Source organism: Micropterus dolomieu, linkage group LG22 (genome assembly GCF_021292245.1).
Source record: "Micropterus dolomieu isolate WLL.071019.BEF.003 ecotype Adirondacks linkage group LG22, ASM2129224v1, whole genome shotgun sequence".
Lineage (NCBI taxonomy): Eukaryota > Metazoa > Chordata > Actinopteri > Centrarchiformes > Centrarchidae > Micropterus > Micropterus dolomieu.
Window position 1 is genome coordinate 13816194 of NC_060171.1, and position 18868 is coordinate 13835061.

The window sequence follows — 18868 nt, forward strand, 5'->3', positions numbered from 1 at the left end:
TTGATTAGAGTGAGTAGGTTTGAGACCAGTTCTATATGTGAAGGGTGACCGACAGCTGAATCGATTAATTGATTAATCAATTGGCCATCAGAAAATTAATATAATAATTAAACTATTTTGACACATGCAAAAAAAGGTTTAGTTTCGTCTTCTAAATTGTCAGGATTTGTTGCTTTTCTAATGTGTGACACTAAACCTGAAAGTTATAGGAGCTTTAGCTAAGCTTTAGGAAACTGTGACTTTTAAATTTGAAATTTATAGACGAAATGGTAAATGTAGTAATTGACCAAATAATCAGCACATTAATCGATAATGAAAACAATCATTTGTTGCAGCTCTAGTCTAATCGTTTTTGTCTTTTTAAACTCATTTAAAGGTCCTGTCTATCCTCTAATTGGACATGACTACAATTCTGGTGTGTTGTCTTTTTTGCAATCGTAATACTTTAGCTGAGGAAAACATCCTGAGGGAAGACTTTTGCAAACTTCCTCTTTGTGCAGGCAGCCAGGATCGTCATCTCAATTCCTTTCTAAGTTGGAGGCGCTGTGAGCTCTAAGCTGCGTGATTCTCAAGCTTTACTGGGCTTTAGGATTTAACTGGGATGGAACCGGTTATCATGCGGCTGCTCGTCAGCTTGCAGGGCCTGTGGCTGAGGGGAGTCTATGAACAAACTGGTGAGAGTTTAACAGCCCCAGCCCCCTCTGTGTATGTAGTAATGAACTCGTACCTTGGTTTGGAAGGCTGCACTGCTGGTATCCTTGCTGTGTTTTTGTAACCCTCACTAAAAAAGCCTTGCTCTTAATTGTATCCCACGGGGCCCCTGAGCTTTCAGTATTCGCTGCCTTTCCTGTCCCTCGTTCTGATCCTCCCCCTCTTCCAACCGTAGCCCCATCATCCCAATTCGACAGGTCTTTCCTTTTTAATCGCTCAACTTCAAAGCGGTGTTGTGATGCCCCCCAGGCCCCTGACTCAGAGATGGGCAGGGGGCTAGCCTTTGGGGCCTGGGAAGTAGGGAGAAAGTGTGGTGGTGTACGAGGAGGCTAGTTAAGTTAGACAGGCATGGGTTAAAGAAAATAACAACAAGTAGTTAAGTTGCTGTTCTTTATCATGCTGTCACCAGAGAGAAATGGTGTTTTGTAATTACAGAAGCAGGTTGCAGATGTTTGAAAGGGTCTGTGTAAGACACTTCTCACCTTCTTTGATGAGGGAATCTTTGTAGAGGTGAAAGATACGGGCTGCTGCCTGAGGAGCCTGCTAAAAAGAGAAGAGGCCTGGCTAATGTTTGCCACTGATTTACCAAAGAGGTGGACACAGTGTCAGCTTTCATCAGCTTCAAAATAGCACCCTCCGAACACATTTCCATGGGCTGCATTCTTATCAGGTTTCCATTTAGCCCAAAACAATTAACACAGAGAAAACAGATGACTGCGTAATGAGTTCAATCTGCATCTTTTAGCTGGAATAATTCTCCAAATGAGTGAATACATTCTTGCCCAGTGTGTGACCCAGAGAACACCTACTGTAGTGCAGAGAACAAAGAAAACAGTGGGTTAGCTGTGGCCAGAGTGGTGAGACTCAGTGATTAATTGTGCAGTGCCCCCTGATCAGAGTGGGGATTGTTTCTCCATCGTGGTGGTTTATCTCTATCTCTGGTGGTTGACTCACACTGTTAGATCAATGAATCCAGAAGGGGTAAGGCGATAATTCTGCCTCAGCATTGCGCTCATTAAAGCAGCCGTTCAGGAGATATATGGCTGCTGGCAGTTACCCTCCTTCTCATATCTATAATATTAATGCGTAATGTATATGGGCTCTGTCAGAAATTTGCTTGGCGATCAACAGGGAGAGCTGACATCCAGAGCTGTAGATTTTTCCTTTTATTATGTGTTTTTATAAAATTTTGATTCAGGGCGTAAAAGGCCCCATAGGTCATTATCTCTAAATTTGGAGTTGCCTCTATAGCTCAGAGGTCTGCTTTTATCAACAGTGGTGAAAAATTGAGGTCAGACTGAGCTGCAAGGTGTAGATGGAAGAATTGTCACTTCCTCCCTTGTTTTCCTGTCCTCTTCCTGAGGAAGTGTCTCTGATCAAACTCCCTGCTGTCCTCTGACTTCTGACCTTTCAGTCAAGGTTGCCCATCTGATTGGCAGGATAAGGTGACTTATGGTGACAAAGAGAGAACACAAATGACAAGTCCCTAGCCAAATGTGCATATACAACGTGTCGTCAGATCATGTCTGAAAGCAAAAATGTTTAGGGCTGTTGTAGCCTCACTCGAAAGAATGGCGAAAAGCCTGCATTCAGAAGGGCAAGACAAAGAATCGTTCAAATGGGGGGTAACAGTGCACACTTCCGGACAGTGCCTCCTCACTTGTACATGCGAAGTAGCTGTGTGTAGAGTAAAAACATGAGCTTGGAAGTCCTTCATTCTTTCTCACCATTTTACTAGTGGTCTTCATCATGCGTGCAAAATGGACCTGTGGAAAACCAACCCAAACCCGACTTGCATGCATTTATTTCATAAAAAGAGAGACACGATCTGAGGAGAACCTGAGCACAGTCAGATCGCACATACACGAGACCCGTGGCAGTACAATGATACCCAGTGTGACCTAATTAGACTCTGTATAATTTGGACCTGGTCCGACTTTGATCCTCAGAGCCAAGTAGACCTGCGAAGACCTCTAATCTGCACACCAATTATGTGTGAAGTGAATGTACTTGTTAGATTGTCAGTTTCTGAAAGTTACAACTGTGGGATGCAGCCCCCAAATTCCAAGGTTGGACACTGTTTGATGATCAGAGGGGCTCTTAGTTTGAAGCATACTGACCCCTTCATAACTCCTATTCTTTTTCGACCACTGCAGTTTCCACTGCTATCTCTATTGTGAATTGGACTGTGGGGGATAACTACAGCACATACTGTATGTAGAAGCACATAATTTATAATGTGCCACTGTCTTACACACGGGATAGATGTTGGTGATGCAATAATATTGTCAGAGCCTGAAATATCAGCAGAGGATAATCAATTAGTGACTGCCTTGATGTTTAAATTGCCCACAGTGCTCGTGAGCTTAAATGTCAATGACTAGTTGACGAGAGAATTTTTTTTAAAAAGGGGAAGCCATTGAGCGGATGCAGATGAAACCTTTTCTCTAGTGTTGAGTTGTTCCCCACTTTGTTGGACCCTCAGTGGCCTGGCCTTTATAGTCTCCCTCGAGGGTTCGTCCTATTGTTGTGCTTTCTCAGCCGTATGCGCTGATCTCTCTTCTCACCCCCATAACCGATTCAATGAGGCTCTGCGATCCCATTGGTGCTCCACTTTCCTGTGAAAAGGTTTCCATGGAAACCAAAAAATAATGCAGACCCTCACCACTGTTGCTCTCCACCAGCTAATAGCTCTCTAAACAGGGGTTCAGGAGAGACTACCTTTGCAACAGGCTTCATGATACAAATTGACCACTATGCTGCTCAGTACCAGATTACAGACATAAGGGAGGATGATTATATACCTGTCTGCTGCTGTTGTAATAGACTTAAACCAAATGGAATGGGATTACAGTGGTGTATTGCTTGGGGATATATTTGCTAAGCCATATGGTGAATATTTTGTAAATGACTCCATCACAGAAGCTCTATCTTTTGGCTCCCCAGGCATCTGTAGCCACTGTGGAGATGTTATTGATTCCCTAATCATGTGATTTGTTGTGTCTGAATTCAAGGCTCTGTGATAAAGGAGTTTATCATTCCAGCGCAGCTCCCCTCTTCTCAGACTTGTCCGTTTTCTCACTCAGGCTTTGATTGCCTTTTCTAGATGTAATATGAGCTTTGTATTCTGTTATGGGGGATGGTGTGTCGCTGCCACTGTCAGCAGGATTCTGCGTCCTGGTGAATCTGATGTCTGTTGGCAATATGGTGTGTTGGCGGGATGATGTGACTGGCTCTATCAGCCAGAATACTCCTGGGATATTCTCCATCCCCAGTCACTGTCAGAATGAGAATACCCTGCCTGTATTTCACCATCTAATGTGGCAAGAGCTGCATGCTGTTCATGCCTCCGTAGGCAGCTCTCGCCATATTTGATGCTGTAGTTGTCAGTGCCAGTGCTTTGAAACCAGCTCCAAAGTACTGTCAGTCTAAACCGTGCTGCTGACTATTTTTGCACAACGAGGCTGGAATACCGGCAGTTTAATTGGCTCTCATTGCTATATCGTTATTTTCAGCTGGGAGACACTTGTGGCAAAGCAGTTTAGAAACAGGAAAAAAGTTTAAAGCATTTATGCTCATTAGACACACTTGGTTGGAGACATATTGTTCACTGACAGAAATGTGTGGTAAGAAAAGCAAGGTATTTCTCTTTCAGTGAATAATGCATGACTTCAGATGCTTATCAAGGTCACGTCAGAAGCTGTATGTGGGGACTGTGGTGTGTTAGGTCCTCTAATAAAATAATATTATCCAAGTGAGAAGGTATGCAGATTTTAATACCGCAAGGCAAAGATATTAAAATTTTACCTGCCCAGAACACAGGCCTGGACTGCTACTATTTTTTTTTATTCTTTCAGTTAATTTTGCCTTCCAGCTGAGAAGTGAAATATTCACACAGATAAAACGCTGTTACAGTCTTAAATTAGCTCACTACTGGGAGCGAGTGCTTCATACATAATAAATGCAAATTCTGTCATTTTAAGTGTCCTAGAATTTTATTTTGTGTTGTTTTTTTCAAGCTCACGGTCTTATTCTGCTTAAATGAATTAAGCATACCAAGACAAATGTGCCATTCTTTTGTCTTCTTGCCGGTGCCTGACTGTTTATTCATCTCATTAGCACAGTCCTGACCTCTGCTTTTTCCCCTTCTGTTCAACAGCCCATGAAAACAGGAGAGGAGAGAGAATCGAGAGAAGTCATCAGCTTCACCTGAACAAAAAAGAAGCACAAGCAAATCCACATGGTATGATAGTATTTTATCTATATATGAAGCACACGTGGTCTTGAAGAAAACCCACAACTTTTGTCTTTAATACATATTTCCCTGTGAAAGACATTTCTGCCCAATGATTTCCACCAAATCCAGCAGTGATTGCACTTTAGCAGACGCATGTTAAATCAGTAAGAGAAACAGCAGAAAGAGCTTGTTGACAGACTCTTTTCAGATGAAGAAGATGCTGACAGCACAGGCGTAAAGCCATTGTTACCGTCAATGGGAGGCATGGTGCTAGCGAGAGCCGGGTCCTGCGAAGTGAAGTGCTTTTGTCCCTTTACCACCACAGTGGGCCAGCACTGTCTTTGTTAGCCTCTGATTTGCATTGACATTTGTAACATTAGTATTCCAGGCACGACTGAGCAGCAGACGTGTATAGATTGAAAGGTTAAAGGGGAGTTTAGACCCAGACACATCAGTTGTAATCAGTCATAGCACATAACCATAAAAGCAGCCAAGCAGACAAATAGATGTGTCTGTTACATGTGCAAGCGACATGTAAGATTATAACCAGATTCTTGAGCCTCATTTTAGGAAGGAAATTTACATTACAATTTGGGTCTTGTTTTTTTGGACACAGTTTTTATTGGTAATAATAAGCTTGTACTCTCATAATGAGTTTCTGAAACCAGGGAACATTGCAACATATAAAACATAAAAGACAGGGTAAGAAAGACGAGCAGTCAGATGACCAAATCCGTTTGAAACAAATGTTAACAAATTTATTTGGAGGGGAGAGGAAAAGTTATGTATTAAAAATGATTACCCACTCAGTCATGTATGAACATTCAATTACAGACAGACTTCCTGGTACAATGATTTACCATGGTGCATTAGTCCTGAGGGATTTTGGTTGCTCACTGTCAATTTTACCTGGTGGTTTAGATATTCTGGCTAAACTTGTTGACTCCTTATGTTTGTTGCCCCATCATACTAAGTTGTAGCAATGTCACTATCTTTCCAGATCCCAGCAATCACTTGAAAAAAACAACAATGAAAGAGCGTCATCATAATCAGTACAGATTATTGAGATTGAAAGTCCATGCTTTGGAAACTGTAGTTGACAAAGCAATTTCACTACAGAGTCCATCTAGTAGCTGTTTGCCCATGTCCATGTTGGCTTAAATATGGGGATTGAAGTTCATGTTTTACCTTACCTTACTTATAGCAGCTGACAAAACAATCTTATCAGAATGAAATGAAAATTTTAACATCCATATTTGCAACTGGGCAAACTACGTCTGCTGACTAAGAAAGTTCAAGAATAGCTACTAAATGGACCTTGTGGTGAGATTGTTTTGCCATATTTAAATGAAAAGAAGTTTTCAACTGAGTGCTCCAAAATCATCATCATCCAAATTAAATGGCACGATAAAAGTATCATATGTGTTCTGCTACACTGTAGCAGAAAAGCTACAGTGAAAATGCAAAGGCATTTGCACACTTGGTTTATTTCTATGAAGTTTTTATTTGCAGTGGGGCATCCAGTATATGTGGGTAATCTCTTTCATGTGAGGCTCCCACAAAAACACAAACATTCACACGCTCCGTCCTCAAGGCTTTGTTTTAATCTTTGCATTGCGCTGTGAAACCGCAGCCTGTAACACAAATTAGGTTACACAGTTGTTTTTGCTGTTTTTCTTTTTCTTTCGTTGAACTTTATCCAAGTGTATGAAGGTTCTGTGTGTATGCTACATGGAGTCATCAGCAAGTAGTAAAACAGCTTTTGGCCTTCTACACGGAGGAACTAGCTATATTCAAACCAACATATGGCTTTGCAACTGGGTGTGAGTGATCGCTTATTAGACAAATGGCTGGCCAAGCTGTCACCGTCATAAAGTGCTCGTCTCTACTCCCCTTTGTTTTCTAACAGGAACTAGTGCTAAGTGGAGATGCCAAACACTGCTCTGCAGACAAAGGCCACTCGTACCCCATATCCAAGTTGCCGTGGAGACCAGTGTCCTTATTGGAGGGCTGGAAAGGTTCCAACATGTGCTAAAAACGATCCCCAATGGATTTCACAAAACGGTGTATTTGAGCCATAAGACAACTATTTGTTTGATTGTAGTGCACATTTTGTGTTCTTTCTGTTCTGATTTGGTGATATGCGAGCAAAGGTGTGTGTGTGTGTGTGTGTGTGTGTGTGGTATGTGTGTCGCTGTGCATTTTGTGCTCCTGCTCATGTTTACACTCCTAAGAGTCCTTCTGTGTTTAGTCCCCTGAGGCTGAAAGCGGTGCCTTTCCTTAAATCTCCCATTGTTTACTTCTGCTGAGGCCATCTGTGATTTAAACACTCTTTATATGGAGAGTTGACGAAGACAATATCCTCGACTTGAACAGTATTTAAAACATAGTCCAGAGACAACATCACCAACATTTTAATTGTCTCTTGCCTGAGGGTCAGACACTGGACAAAGTAGACTTGGTGAGATTATTGATAGGATTTTTTAAACTTTTTTTCAGGCGAGGAACTGATATCGATTCCACTCCTCATGACTCTGACATGATTGTCCCTCTGGATCCATCCTCTTCTCTTACATTTTACAATCTACATTTTATGATCATAATAGTGTATGCTATGATTTTCTGTTGTGAATCTATTCTGTACACACCGTCCTGGGAGAGGGATGCCTCCTCTGTTGCTCTTCTTGAGGTTTCTTCCATTTTTTTTTCCCTGTTAAAAGTTTTTTTGGGGGGATTTTCGTTCATATTGGGTCTAAGGACCGAGGGTGTTCTACAGATTGTAAAACCCCTTGAGGCAAATTGTGATTTGTCATATTGGGCTGTATAAATAAAATTGACTTGACTTAATAAGAGGATTTTGGCTAAGATTGTGGGGACTTGCAGAAAAACCCACTAAAGAATGAACAAGGCAAGATGGCAAAAGTAGAGGGAAAAAATTCCCCCTATTGTCGTCAAAGTAATTAATGTGCATTTAGTTTTGAATTGAGTTATAACAATTTTTTGTGGAAAACCCCTGTGACAATGTGTCATCCTCCAAAGCACCCCATGGGAAAAGCCCGCGCTGAGTCCAAGCAGGCGGTGGTGCAGAAGTGTTTATGTGTTCATTGTGTGCTGCTACCACATTCCCTCACTGCCAGACAACCAGTGGACTACGAGCTGGAACTCCAGGGGATCAATGCAGCATTGACCATGTGCCTGGGCCTGGTATTGATCCAGTCCCGCGCAGCCAGTTTGTATCTTCACTCAGCCAGATAGAGGTGCCGACACAATTAAGTGAGAATCTCTGCTTTGAGAGAGCGAAGATCACACACCCACAGACACACACACACACACACTAGTGTTCAGTAGAAGCCAAAATCTGCTCATCTCTATCACATGTCTGCTCGAGTTAACCAAGAAGCAATCAATGCCCCCACCCCCCTACCAATTTTCCTTATCTAAGGAGCCGGAGAATCAATGTCACTGTAGGAGTATGAGCAACTGTTAGTATTGACCAGCTGGATGTGTGCCCATTTGGGATGTCAAGAATGTGGCCCGCAGTGCTGTTGACAACACATGGTCAGTCTGTTTGACTGTGCATTTGTTCATTCTGGGAGTCTTCTCTAGTTAATCAGCCTGTTGTTCAGGAGTGTGTCAGCTGCCTGGTCAGAGGACTTCTGCCTTCGGGGATTCACACAATCTCATATCCAAACTGAATGGGTCAGGAGGCCTCCCCTCACAGGCTCAGATAAGAACTGCTTTAGATTCACAGCACGTATAGGAACAATGGACTGAAATGATAAATGGGTTTGCAAGGCAGTGTGAATTCATCAGAGTGCCCTTTTTTTGTCGTGAACTAGCAATGCCCATAATGTGCAGAAGCTGATACCGTTCACCAATCCTGTATATGTACTGTGAAAACTCATTAGGCTAAGCTTGCCAGAGAGTATTTGTATGTCCTGAGCATCTAACAGACATTAGGACCTTTGCTTGTAAGCGTTGCAGTTTCTCAAACTTCCCAAACCCGGCTGAATTTCTACACTCTGCTCATGTGTGAGCAACACCCACACACACTGTGCTGGGTTGCCTTTGAGCTACTTTCGTACACTTTCTCTCTGTGGTTGTTCCTTGTTGTCTGTAAGCTGTATGCCCTCCAAAGCTGCATACAGTGCTATAGCTGTTTAGCATTCAGTGCACTTCAAAGCTCCTCAGTGTGACAGCCCGGCCCAGGGCTCATTCTCTCCTAATTGGAGGTTCATTAAGGGACATGGTGCGCCTCAGGGGAGCCCTGCTCACTGCCAGAGGAGCCTGTCTTTATTCGGATTTTGGGGTGTTTACTTGCTGCGGCTGCTTTAGGAAGTCATGGAGAAATATGAAAATGGGTTTTTAATTGAGATAAAGGGTGATGTGGCATGTGTGTGGTCCCTTAGTGTTATTATCAGAGAGTAATAGCACACTCCGGAGAGAGCTTTAGAGTGGCATACAGTAGATAAAAAAACACACCTGCTCCAGCTGCATCAGGGAGCCAGAGGACGAAATGCACCGTCCCCAGGGTTCAACTACAGGTGATCATTTAGAGGGTCATTGACGTTTAAACCCTTACAACCTCAAGAGGGTTTCAGTAGTAATGATTATTTGTTATGCAGGCTCATGCTCAAGATGAAGTGAACTGGCTGGTTATCAGGGGTTGGAGGGTGGCAATAGTTTGGCACGGAGCAGATACAGTGTCCTTGTCGTGCTGATCCATTTGTTCAGCCCGATGGCCAGTGCAGCAGGGGAATATGGACTCACTTCATTAACCATGCTGAAAGTGTCAACTTCAAGGGGAACCATCCAAGGGTGTACTATTTATATATGGAGCACTCTTAATGCAGGACCATGTCTTCTTTATCTTTTAATTATAACGAGCTGACATGGCCATCGTGGTTGATTGTGTAGATGCTAGCCGAACAGACCTCTGGTTTTCTGAGTTCAGCATGAAAAAAGGCCCGTAGCAAGGTTTCAGAATTTCTCATACTGAGAAGAATGTAGGTCAGACGAGCTTGCCCTCATTACAGAGCTCTGCCTTCTGCCGGTACTGTGAAGTTGATTTAGGATCAGTTCTCATTTATCTACTATCAAACTCAACCATGCCGGGTTCCACAGTCCAAGCTGGCCGTGGATCGGTCTTTGCCAAGAGTAAACAATGGGATCTTAGTGCCGTGTGGCATTTCATGATGTCAGTAACGGGAGACGCTGCAGACGTAGATGGAGTTGGCATTTACTCTATACCTCAGGGAAAGACAGTTAGATTGTCAGATTGAGGACATTCATACAGTATTTCCAGGCAACAAACACATTGTATGCAACTATAGCAATGCAGTATTTCTTCCTGCTGTGTGTATCATGTTTGTTTTTAATGGGTGTGTTTTCTTTGGTAGTGTATACAAACACAATGCAACAGAACTCCTTATTTTGACACATTGCTACCTTAGCAAAGCAGCACAGCTGAGGAAAATCTGCCGTAAATCTAATAGTAACATGTGGATGTTGTTGTAAGGCTACAGCTCTTGGGGTGTGACCCACGTTTCCCTTGTCTACATAATGTACTCTGCAGAATATTCATAGAGACTTAGTGGTCTGATCTCTACTGCTAGGCTGTGATCAATGAGGACCTGCGATCCCATGGGAGCCATTGGAAAGACCAGTTTGTTTACTCTGCACTTTCTCCGGGTCTCTGTGGCAGTTTGATTTATACTGTGCTGGTTTGCACCATGGCGTGTTATTTGGAGCCTAGCTAGGCCCTTATAGTCCACTTCATTTTTAAGCATCCAATGCATTTTAATGCAGAAAAGAAAATTGGCTCCAGATCTGACAGTTGGTTTGACCCTGAGACGGGAGCGAAGAGCAAAAGGGTGAAGCTGGAGGAGAAATCAGACATTTTGTTTGGAGAATGAGATGTGAGCTGAGCCCTGAGAGTTTTTCCAGCCAACCCCTTCCACCCCTCCTCGTTCCGCTTCTTCATCCCCTGCTCCAATAAATACAGTTTGCACTCTTCATAGGGGCCCTGGACTAACAGTGGAGCGCAGAAGGGATGAGAAAGGGCCTTTTTCTGATGCTTTTTTCAGAGACTGTAATGTATGCAAATCTCAATTAAAACCTCCTGTGCCCTCATTAGGTCTTTCAGAGAGGCTTAGAAAGAGGAGGGGTTAATTAAAACCCTTCTCATGCAGTGAGGCTGTTGGTTGCTTTCAGAGTACCACTAGGAGGGTGATCAATACCTAAGCATATAATTATGATTTACAGGAGCTGTTTAACCATAGCTCTAAATCAATTTCCTTGGGTCTGAGGAGGAAAGAAGGAGAGGAAAAAATAATAAGCCCTCAGGCTGGTGAGGGGAGGAGATGTTCTCATTCTATGTTAACTCGTGCCCACAGCAGACAAAGACTGCCTTCATCATCTTTAGTATTGTTCAATGTTATTGGCAAGGCAACTTACACAGGACTACATTGAACAAAGACAAAAAAAAACGGTTCTATGGAGCTGCACATTGAAATTAAAATCAGCAGGAAAACCAAACCAGTGCAAACACACCACAATAAAAGAAAAACAGATTAGAAAAAGATACAGGTTATGATTTAGCATTATTGCCGTGCGTCTGTGTAAAATCATTGCAGCAAGCAGTTGTGCAGTCCTTGTTTAAGACATTGGTTTGGAGAGATTATGGTTTGTTTCACCTGAAAACGTGAATTTCCCACTCTAAGGGGTGAAAGGGTCAAGGCTGAATCCCATTTGAGCGACAGCAGAACCCCTTCAAAGACGGACAGAAATAAAAGCTGGTGTCGATCATATCCCAAACTTCCCTGCTGCCTCAAAGAAGCAGAGAGATCACCCAGAGGAGTCATCTGAAAGCACATCAGGCATTGGAAAGACTGCCGGAAGATTATGAGATTACATTTACTCCATCACACTGTGTACTCCATTACACTATGTACATGTGTACATGTATGCATGTATGCATGTATGTGTACCTGTATATCATATCCACCTTCAACATGTAGATAATGAGAATAGTTTACTCTTGCATCCTTTGCACTCTGATCACTGCACTATTTGTCTATATTGTTTTGTTCATAGTGTGTATATTAGTGTTGTCTATTCTGTAGTTTGTGTCTGATTTTATTTTATTATTGTGTTATGGTATTATTGTATAAGTAAGCACATCGTGAGCAATGTACAATCCTGAGTTAAATTCCACGTATGTGTACACATACCTGGCAATAAAACTGATTCTGATTCTGATTCTGATTTGACGGACATGCTGCAAAGTACAGACAATGTTTTCAATTAGAGATGGCAGTGTGTAGCTGCCTAGATGTGCAAACCTATTTACACTTCCTCAGAGAAATCGCTTTTTAATCTGCTTGTTACCCAGACTCAGTCCTGGCTATCACTATGGGAGAGCAAATTAATAATCACAACTACAAAGCAAAGACGGCCAGTTCATTTCTGCCCAGTAATTAGTTTTCTTCTTTCACTGAGACTGCAATTAAGCTGCCCCACAGATCGTTTCCACTACAGGTTTTTGCAGAATATGTAGAGAAGATTCCTTAGACAATTCCTATCCTCCCTGAGGGGAAAATCTTGTTCATTTGCAGAATGGTAGGGGGGAAAAAAAAAAATGCATATATATATATATATAATAACACACACAAGGTCATGGATACTGAGGAACCCATGTTGTCTCCTATGCAGGAGAGGCATTCTTCATTAACCAGGAGTGCTTCCAGGACAGGCCCTCATCAGGGAAAGTGTGTTTATGTTAGATAGAGGGTTGGCTGATGGGAGCACAGGGCCTCTGCCTCTCATTACATTAAGAAGAAGCTCCATATTAAGGGCCATACTTTGTCGTTTAATGCTCATGGAGCCAGAGTCAGGACTCATACCCTTAAAATGCTCTGAGATAGACAGCCCCTCGGGTCACACTGAACCTGGGGACCCCATCTGCGCAGAGATAGGAAGTGCTGATAGGCAATCGGGACATCTGACTGTGAAAGTGCGTCTTTAAAATTACATAAGTTGTCACGGTGTGCAGCGAGATGAGTTGTGTCAGGTTGGGTTGACATTGTGTAGCCTAAACTTGTAGTTACTTAGGGACTGCTGACAAACTGTAGCTGGTACAGAGCACCTGGGGGGATAATACAAGGATTTTCAGCTCAAATTGGACCAAATTACCTGACAGGCCTGTATGTGTGTGTGTATTGCATGTTTGAGTGGCAGAACTCATTAAAAATGTGAGCAGGTTTTTGCAGAGTATTATTTTCTTGGCAGTTTCATCTGAATTCCTATCCAGAGTGCAAGAGAATGGGAATACTGTGAGCATTTGGCAGGATTCATTAAGTGGTGCGCTTTATGTTGTTTCATCTCAGGGGCAGGGAGAGGCTTCAGCGCGAGGGACAACCATGGAGGGGGACTGTCTCAGCTGCATCAAGTACCTCATGTTTGTCTTCAATTTCCTCATCTTTGTAAGTATTTTCATCTCTTTCTCAAATATACTTCATCTGGCTATCTCTGAAGTTAGTGTCAATCTAATGATTTAAGATGGGTTTCTGACCTCCCCCTGCTCAACTGACTAATGGAGCCACATTTGCATTTCATTAGACGGAGGCAATCTTGATTCTATCAAATTCTCTTTTGATTAGATTTTAGTGTGCTGACACACATCTGAGGCACACAGTGCCATACAGAGTTTGTGACTGGCACCTGAGTTTATCAGTCTTGATCAGACCATCAAGGGTAATCCTGTTAGTCTGAGCCTGTAAAGGGGGGAGGGTCAGAGTAAGAAGGTTTGTCTCTTTTCCTGCTTTATTAAGCGCAACCAAACCGCTTAGAGACTCTTCTCAGATGTGGTTGTTCAGGGCTGGGCTAATAATGCACTCAGCGGAGCAAAGAATGAACTTAGCTGTTAGCATAACTCAATAACAACCACTATATTTCACTGCCATCCCTTTCTTTCTTTCTATGGGCACTTCACACTCATGTAACACATAAGCATTTTTCAAGCCCAGTGGTGCTTCCAATATGGCTATCTCCTTTCCTCATACCACAACCTCTACCTCCAATATGGAGTGGCTTTCATTTGCTGAAGCCCAGGTCTCTCCCTGTGTCAGAGGAAGAGGATTGTGGTAGAAGTATATAATACTCTCCCCTCCACACACACACACACACACACACACACACACACACACACACACACACACACACACACACACACACACACACACACACACACACCTCAGTACCTTCTTTTCTTAATCACATGAGTCACCCCAAAGTGGCAGATAAGGTTTTAGTGAAAGGGAGGATGGGAGAGGATGGAGGCTGCAGTGCTGTGAATTTCTTTAGCAGGGATAGTTGAAGCAGGCTAGATGTCTCCATCCACCCCCTACTAAGACATTATGGCTCTCTAGATATCCATCCTTTTATCTGCCATCTCATCTCACCCCAGCCTTTCAAAGATTTGCATTACCAGCATGTTTTCCTGGAAAAAAGCACAAATTTATTTTCCATTAAATGACATCTTGTTGAATGTTTTTGTGTGCCAGTGGGGATACAGCGCTATCCTCTGAGTTTCCATTAATTTTTAAAATGCAGCCAATTCCTGTTTTGTCTAACTAGTGTCTGCTTTCTTGTTCCTCCATCAGCTGGGGGGCTCTTTCCTCCTGGGAGTGGGAGTGTGGGTGCTGGTGGATCCCACAGGGTTCAGGGAAATTGTAGCAGCCAACCCCCTGCTATTCACTGGTGTCTACATTATCCTGGGCATGGGAGGCATGCTCTTCCTTCTGGGCTTCCTGGGCTGCTGTGGAGCCATCCGCGAAAACAAGTGTCTGCTCCTCTTTGTGAGTCGACAGACAAATTCAAAATATAGTTCTGTTACTGATCTTGTTTGTGTGCATGCGTGTTGATTATTCTGTCTGTCAGTTTTTGGACTGCCATGCTTAAAACTGAAAGCTAAAAGAGCAAAATGCCCTTCTATTTGCCTTTGTGCCTCGAGTCTCATGTATAGTTAAAGCTGAGCGAAGCGGGCATAGACAGAATGTGATTTTAAGTGACATGCACATTTTCTGACACTTATCCAGCTTGTCCTACTCTGTCTCACTTTTTTTTTTTTATTCGGTCTTATTGCAGTTCTTCATGCTCATCCTACTCATCTTCTTAGCCGAGCTGGCTGCTGCCATCCTGGCCTTCATATTTCGGGAGCATGTAAGTTGCAACAGTATTTACTTCACCTTTTGTCACCATTGTCCAGTAAGGCTGGGGTTTTTTTCAATACCAAAATGTTTTCATATAGCACTAGTATCAAATATCCAAAAGCTGGGATCTCATGCCTTCTCGTATTCATACTTTTCTTTACTTGTTCTGTCACCAGTTTCTGATTTAATATTAAACTGTTCCTTATTTATTTAGCCTTCTTGTATGATTGTTTGTGCATAAACAACACTAAAGAGTACTCCACAGATTTATCATTGCACTCCTAACATTTTTGGACTCACTATGAACAGTAAAAAAAGACCAAAATCAAAGGAACATAACCAGAGATATCGTCTTTTATATTCCACGCATTCATCTTTGTCAAAACCTGGCGGCTACATTACCCCCAGGGCAACTCGACTTGGGTCGACTTGGGTGATTTGGGTGTGCTATGCTAGTAGCAGCTAATGTAGCCTCGTAGCCTAAAGTCACTAGCTTCAAGTAGACATGAGGAGCTGGTTACCGAGTTCTAGTAGGCTCACTGTTTTCTAACTCCACCCCCCCAGACGTAATACCTTTTTTTTTTTTTTTTTTTCCTCCAGACAATAGACTTTGATGTGTAAAATGGCTGCAATCCCCCATTAAAATGATACCTAAGTGAAAAAAAACATATCATGCCTGTGGTGACACTAACCTGTGCTCTTGCCGGCTATTTTTTTTAGCTGACCAGAGAGTACTTCACCAAGGAGCTGAAGAGACATTATCAGGGCTACAACAACACTGACGTCTTCACCTCCACATGGAATGCCATCATGACTACAGTAAGGCTACTGCACATATGGCAAAGTGCTTACACACTGTAGCTTTTACCAACTCATTGCTTCCACTAACAGTGGAAACAGGAAGGTTTGCAGCCTGGCGTCAAGGGGCAATATTTTATAGATAAAATCCTAGACATTTAGGTCAATATTCATGCTGGATTGGTGCACGCACACTGTGGACCACACACCAGTGCACAAAGAGGCACTCAGCAATTCTTCTCCTATTCTCTCCTCTCCTCCCATCAGTTTGAATGCTGTGGGGTGAACAGCCCAGAGGATTTTAAGGACAGCCTGTTCAGGCTAATCAACCAAAATCATATGGTGCCAGAAGCCTGCTGCCAGCATGCCAGTCAGACCAGGGAGTTGGCCTATATCACCCAGGAGCAGTGCTTATCAGGCAGTATGATGTTCCGCAATAACAAGGTAACTTCTGACATCTGTCATGACATCTTCTCTCACCCTCTCTCTCTTTCTCCCTCCTTCCAAACCACCTTCAGGCTTAATTAGAGCAGACAGCTGAGGGGTGACATCCAGGGGCTTGCTGGCTCCTCCATGACTGATTAGTGCTTTTCCTTGTTTTGGGTGTCATAGGAGGCCATCTTACTATGTGTTATAGTGTGGAGAAACCAGTGTATGTATGCATCTGAGCACGTGTGAGTGTTTTGTGTAAGTGTGCATACAATGGTAAAGTGGAATTTTTGTGGAGCATACATGTGTGCAAAAGTAGAGGATAATAAGTATATGAATATGTGACAATTAGGTGTGCTTCACAGTTACACATACACGTACCCACATTCCGGCTTCCATGTGTGTAAAGAAAGCCTTGGAGTGAAATGTAATTACAGTGAAAGCTGATAGGAAGAAGTTTTCTGTGCTCTCCACCTGTTGTCTTTCAAGCCACTAGAACAATGCAAGGTGTCCACAATGCGTGTGTCTCTCTGTTCATTCACACAAAGAGCCCTCATTAAAAGACAGTACTGCTGGAGGCCTTGCTTCCCACACATTCAACCAGGCCTTTGTTCAAAGCCTCACTCGATTAACTGTGATGTTACTTTAATTGTCTCTGCAATTCTTCAACTTTATAGCCTATTGATTCTATGCTGAGCGTAACGTCTTTTGTGTGTCCACAGGGCTGTTACTCTGCAGTAGTTGACTACTTTGAACTGTACATCTATGTGGCTGGAGCGCTGGCCATCGTGGTTCTGACCATTGAGGTATGAAGGGTTTTCATTTGAGTTAAATCATCACATATGCAGCATTTTCTTTGCCACTTCTGTTGTGTTAACATTCATTTAAGCTGAGGAATATCTGCCTGAATATGTGTGGTGTTATATGAAAGCTCCTTGTACACCAAGATCTCCATCTAGTGTTGATCCTTGGTATTACATGAACATAGATTTGACTGGACTGCTTTTTTACATTTTTTTTTTACAATTGGCTACATGCATGCTTTTGTTCACACTGTTTTCTTTACCAACATACACTTAATTGCACATCCATAATGCACAAATGGAGCCGAAGCACTTCATTCACATCTCAGGATCAACTCTTGTATCTTAAGACTGACAACATTTGTCTCCCAACCAGAAAATGTTGTCCGTCATAAGACCAGTTACAACCGATAGCATTTCAGTATGTATCACTTTTGTCTTTCAAGTTAATTTTTAGTAACTTGGTATATAGTTACTAGCTATAAATCCAGTCATGCAATACAAAACTCTCTTGCCCTTTTCCTCACCTGGCGCAAGTTAGCCAGGAATAAATTGAGGCATTCAGTATTGTCTGGTCCGATTAGTGGTTTATGTTTTTTTTTTTTGTGCGTATGTGTTTTTTTTGTTACTGTAGATGTAGCGGAATGTCACAATTTGCTGTCAAATTAAAGTAATTGGTTTGTAAAATAGCATGTAAACATGTGCAAATTAAGTGTAACTACACAGTTTTGGTAGTGTTGTGGTAGGGTTTAATTGAGAAAACAATTCACGAAATAGGGAAGAATGTGGCCATTGAATGCATTTTGTGTCATAAGCAATGAAAGGTTATTCAGTTTAGTCTACAGTGGTGGCTGTTGTTGTGTTGAGAGTTTTGAAACATTGAACTCAGTATTGAGAAATACATGTAACCAATTTTAAAACTCTGTTATCCAGAGTGGGACTGCTGTTCTAGTTTCACATGTTGTCATTGTTTCCCTGTGTGCTAATCATTGCATTTTCCTCCTTTTCTCAGCTCTTTGCCATGGTCTTTGCAATGTGTCTCTTCAGGGGAATCCAGTAGAGCGGCTCTATCTGTGAACTTCTTTTTCAAAAAAGGGAATTAAGGAGAAAAGAACAAAAAGGACACTTGTAAATTTGTTGATCTCTTTTTCTATTGGCTAATTGGTAGAGAAAACAAACTCCTGTACTTCACAGCTGGACTTTTGAGGTACTGGGTGGCAAAAAAACACATACATATGCATTAACACATACACATAAACCACTGATAAAGTGGGAGATCAGAGACAAAACTGATGTAAAACGATTTGTGTGTAAAGTGGAAACAGTCATTTTTTTGGACCAGGTCTAGCACAGACTGGGAGTAAAGTGGACCAGGCATGAGGACCAGGTGAAGCCTGAGCAGAAGGCACTGCACTGACTTTTGGATGAAGAATATTTATATTAAGTAAAGTTGGCTTAACTGTTAAAAATGTTTTGATGTACACTTTGCTGTTAACCCTGTTCCCTTTCATATTGTATACTGTAACACACTCCCTCCCCTATATGCCTTTTTACAGCCATTCTTCTTTAATGCTGTTATATAAGCTTTGTGTGTGTGTGTGCGTGTGTGTGCGTGCGTGCGTGCGTGCGTGCGTGTACATACTGGATGCTCTTTTTGAATGTGTATGAACTAGTTTGTG

At 42.4% G+C, this 18868-nt stretch overlaps 1 protein-coding gene across 1 annotated transcript; it reads left to right on the forward strand.

Moving 5' to 3' along the window:
* Positions 1 to 4859: 4859 nt before the first annotated feature.
* LOC123962458 (tetraspanin-18-like) lies at positions 4860 to 18849 on the forward strand. Its single transcript, XM_046038593.1, has 8 exons — positions 4860 to 4954; positions 13336 to 13431; positions 14611 to 14805; positions 15095 to 15169; positions 15880 to 15978; positions 16225 to 16401; positions 17109 to 17192; positions 18202 to 18849. The coding sequence occupies exons 1-8, from the start codon at positions 4952 to 4954 to the stop codon at positions 18247 to 18249; spliced, it is 777 nt and encodes a 258-aa protein (XP_045894549.1). The 5' UTR covers positions 4860 to 4951; the 3' UTR covers positions 18250 to 18849.
* The last annotated feature ends 19 nt before the right edge of the window (positions 18850 to 18868 follow it).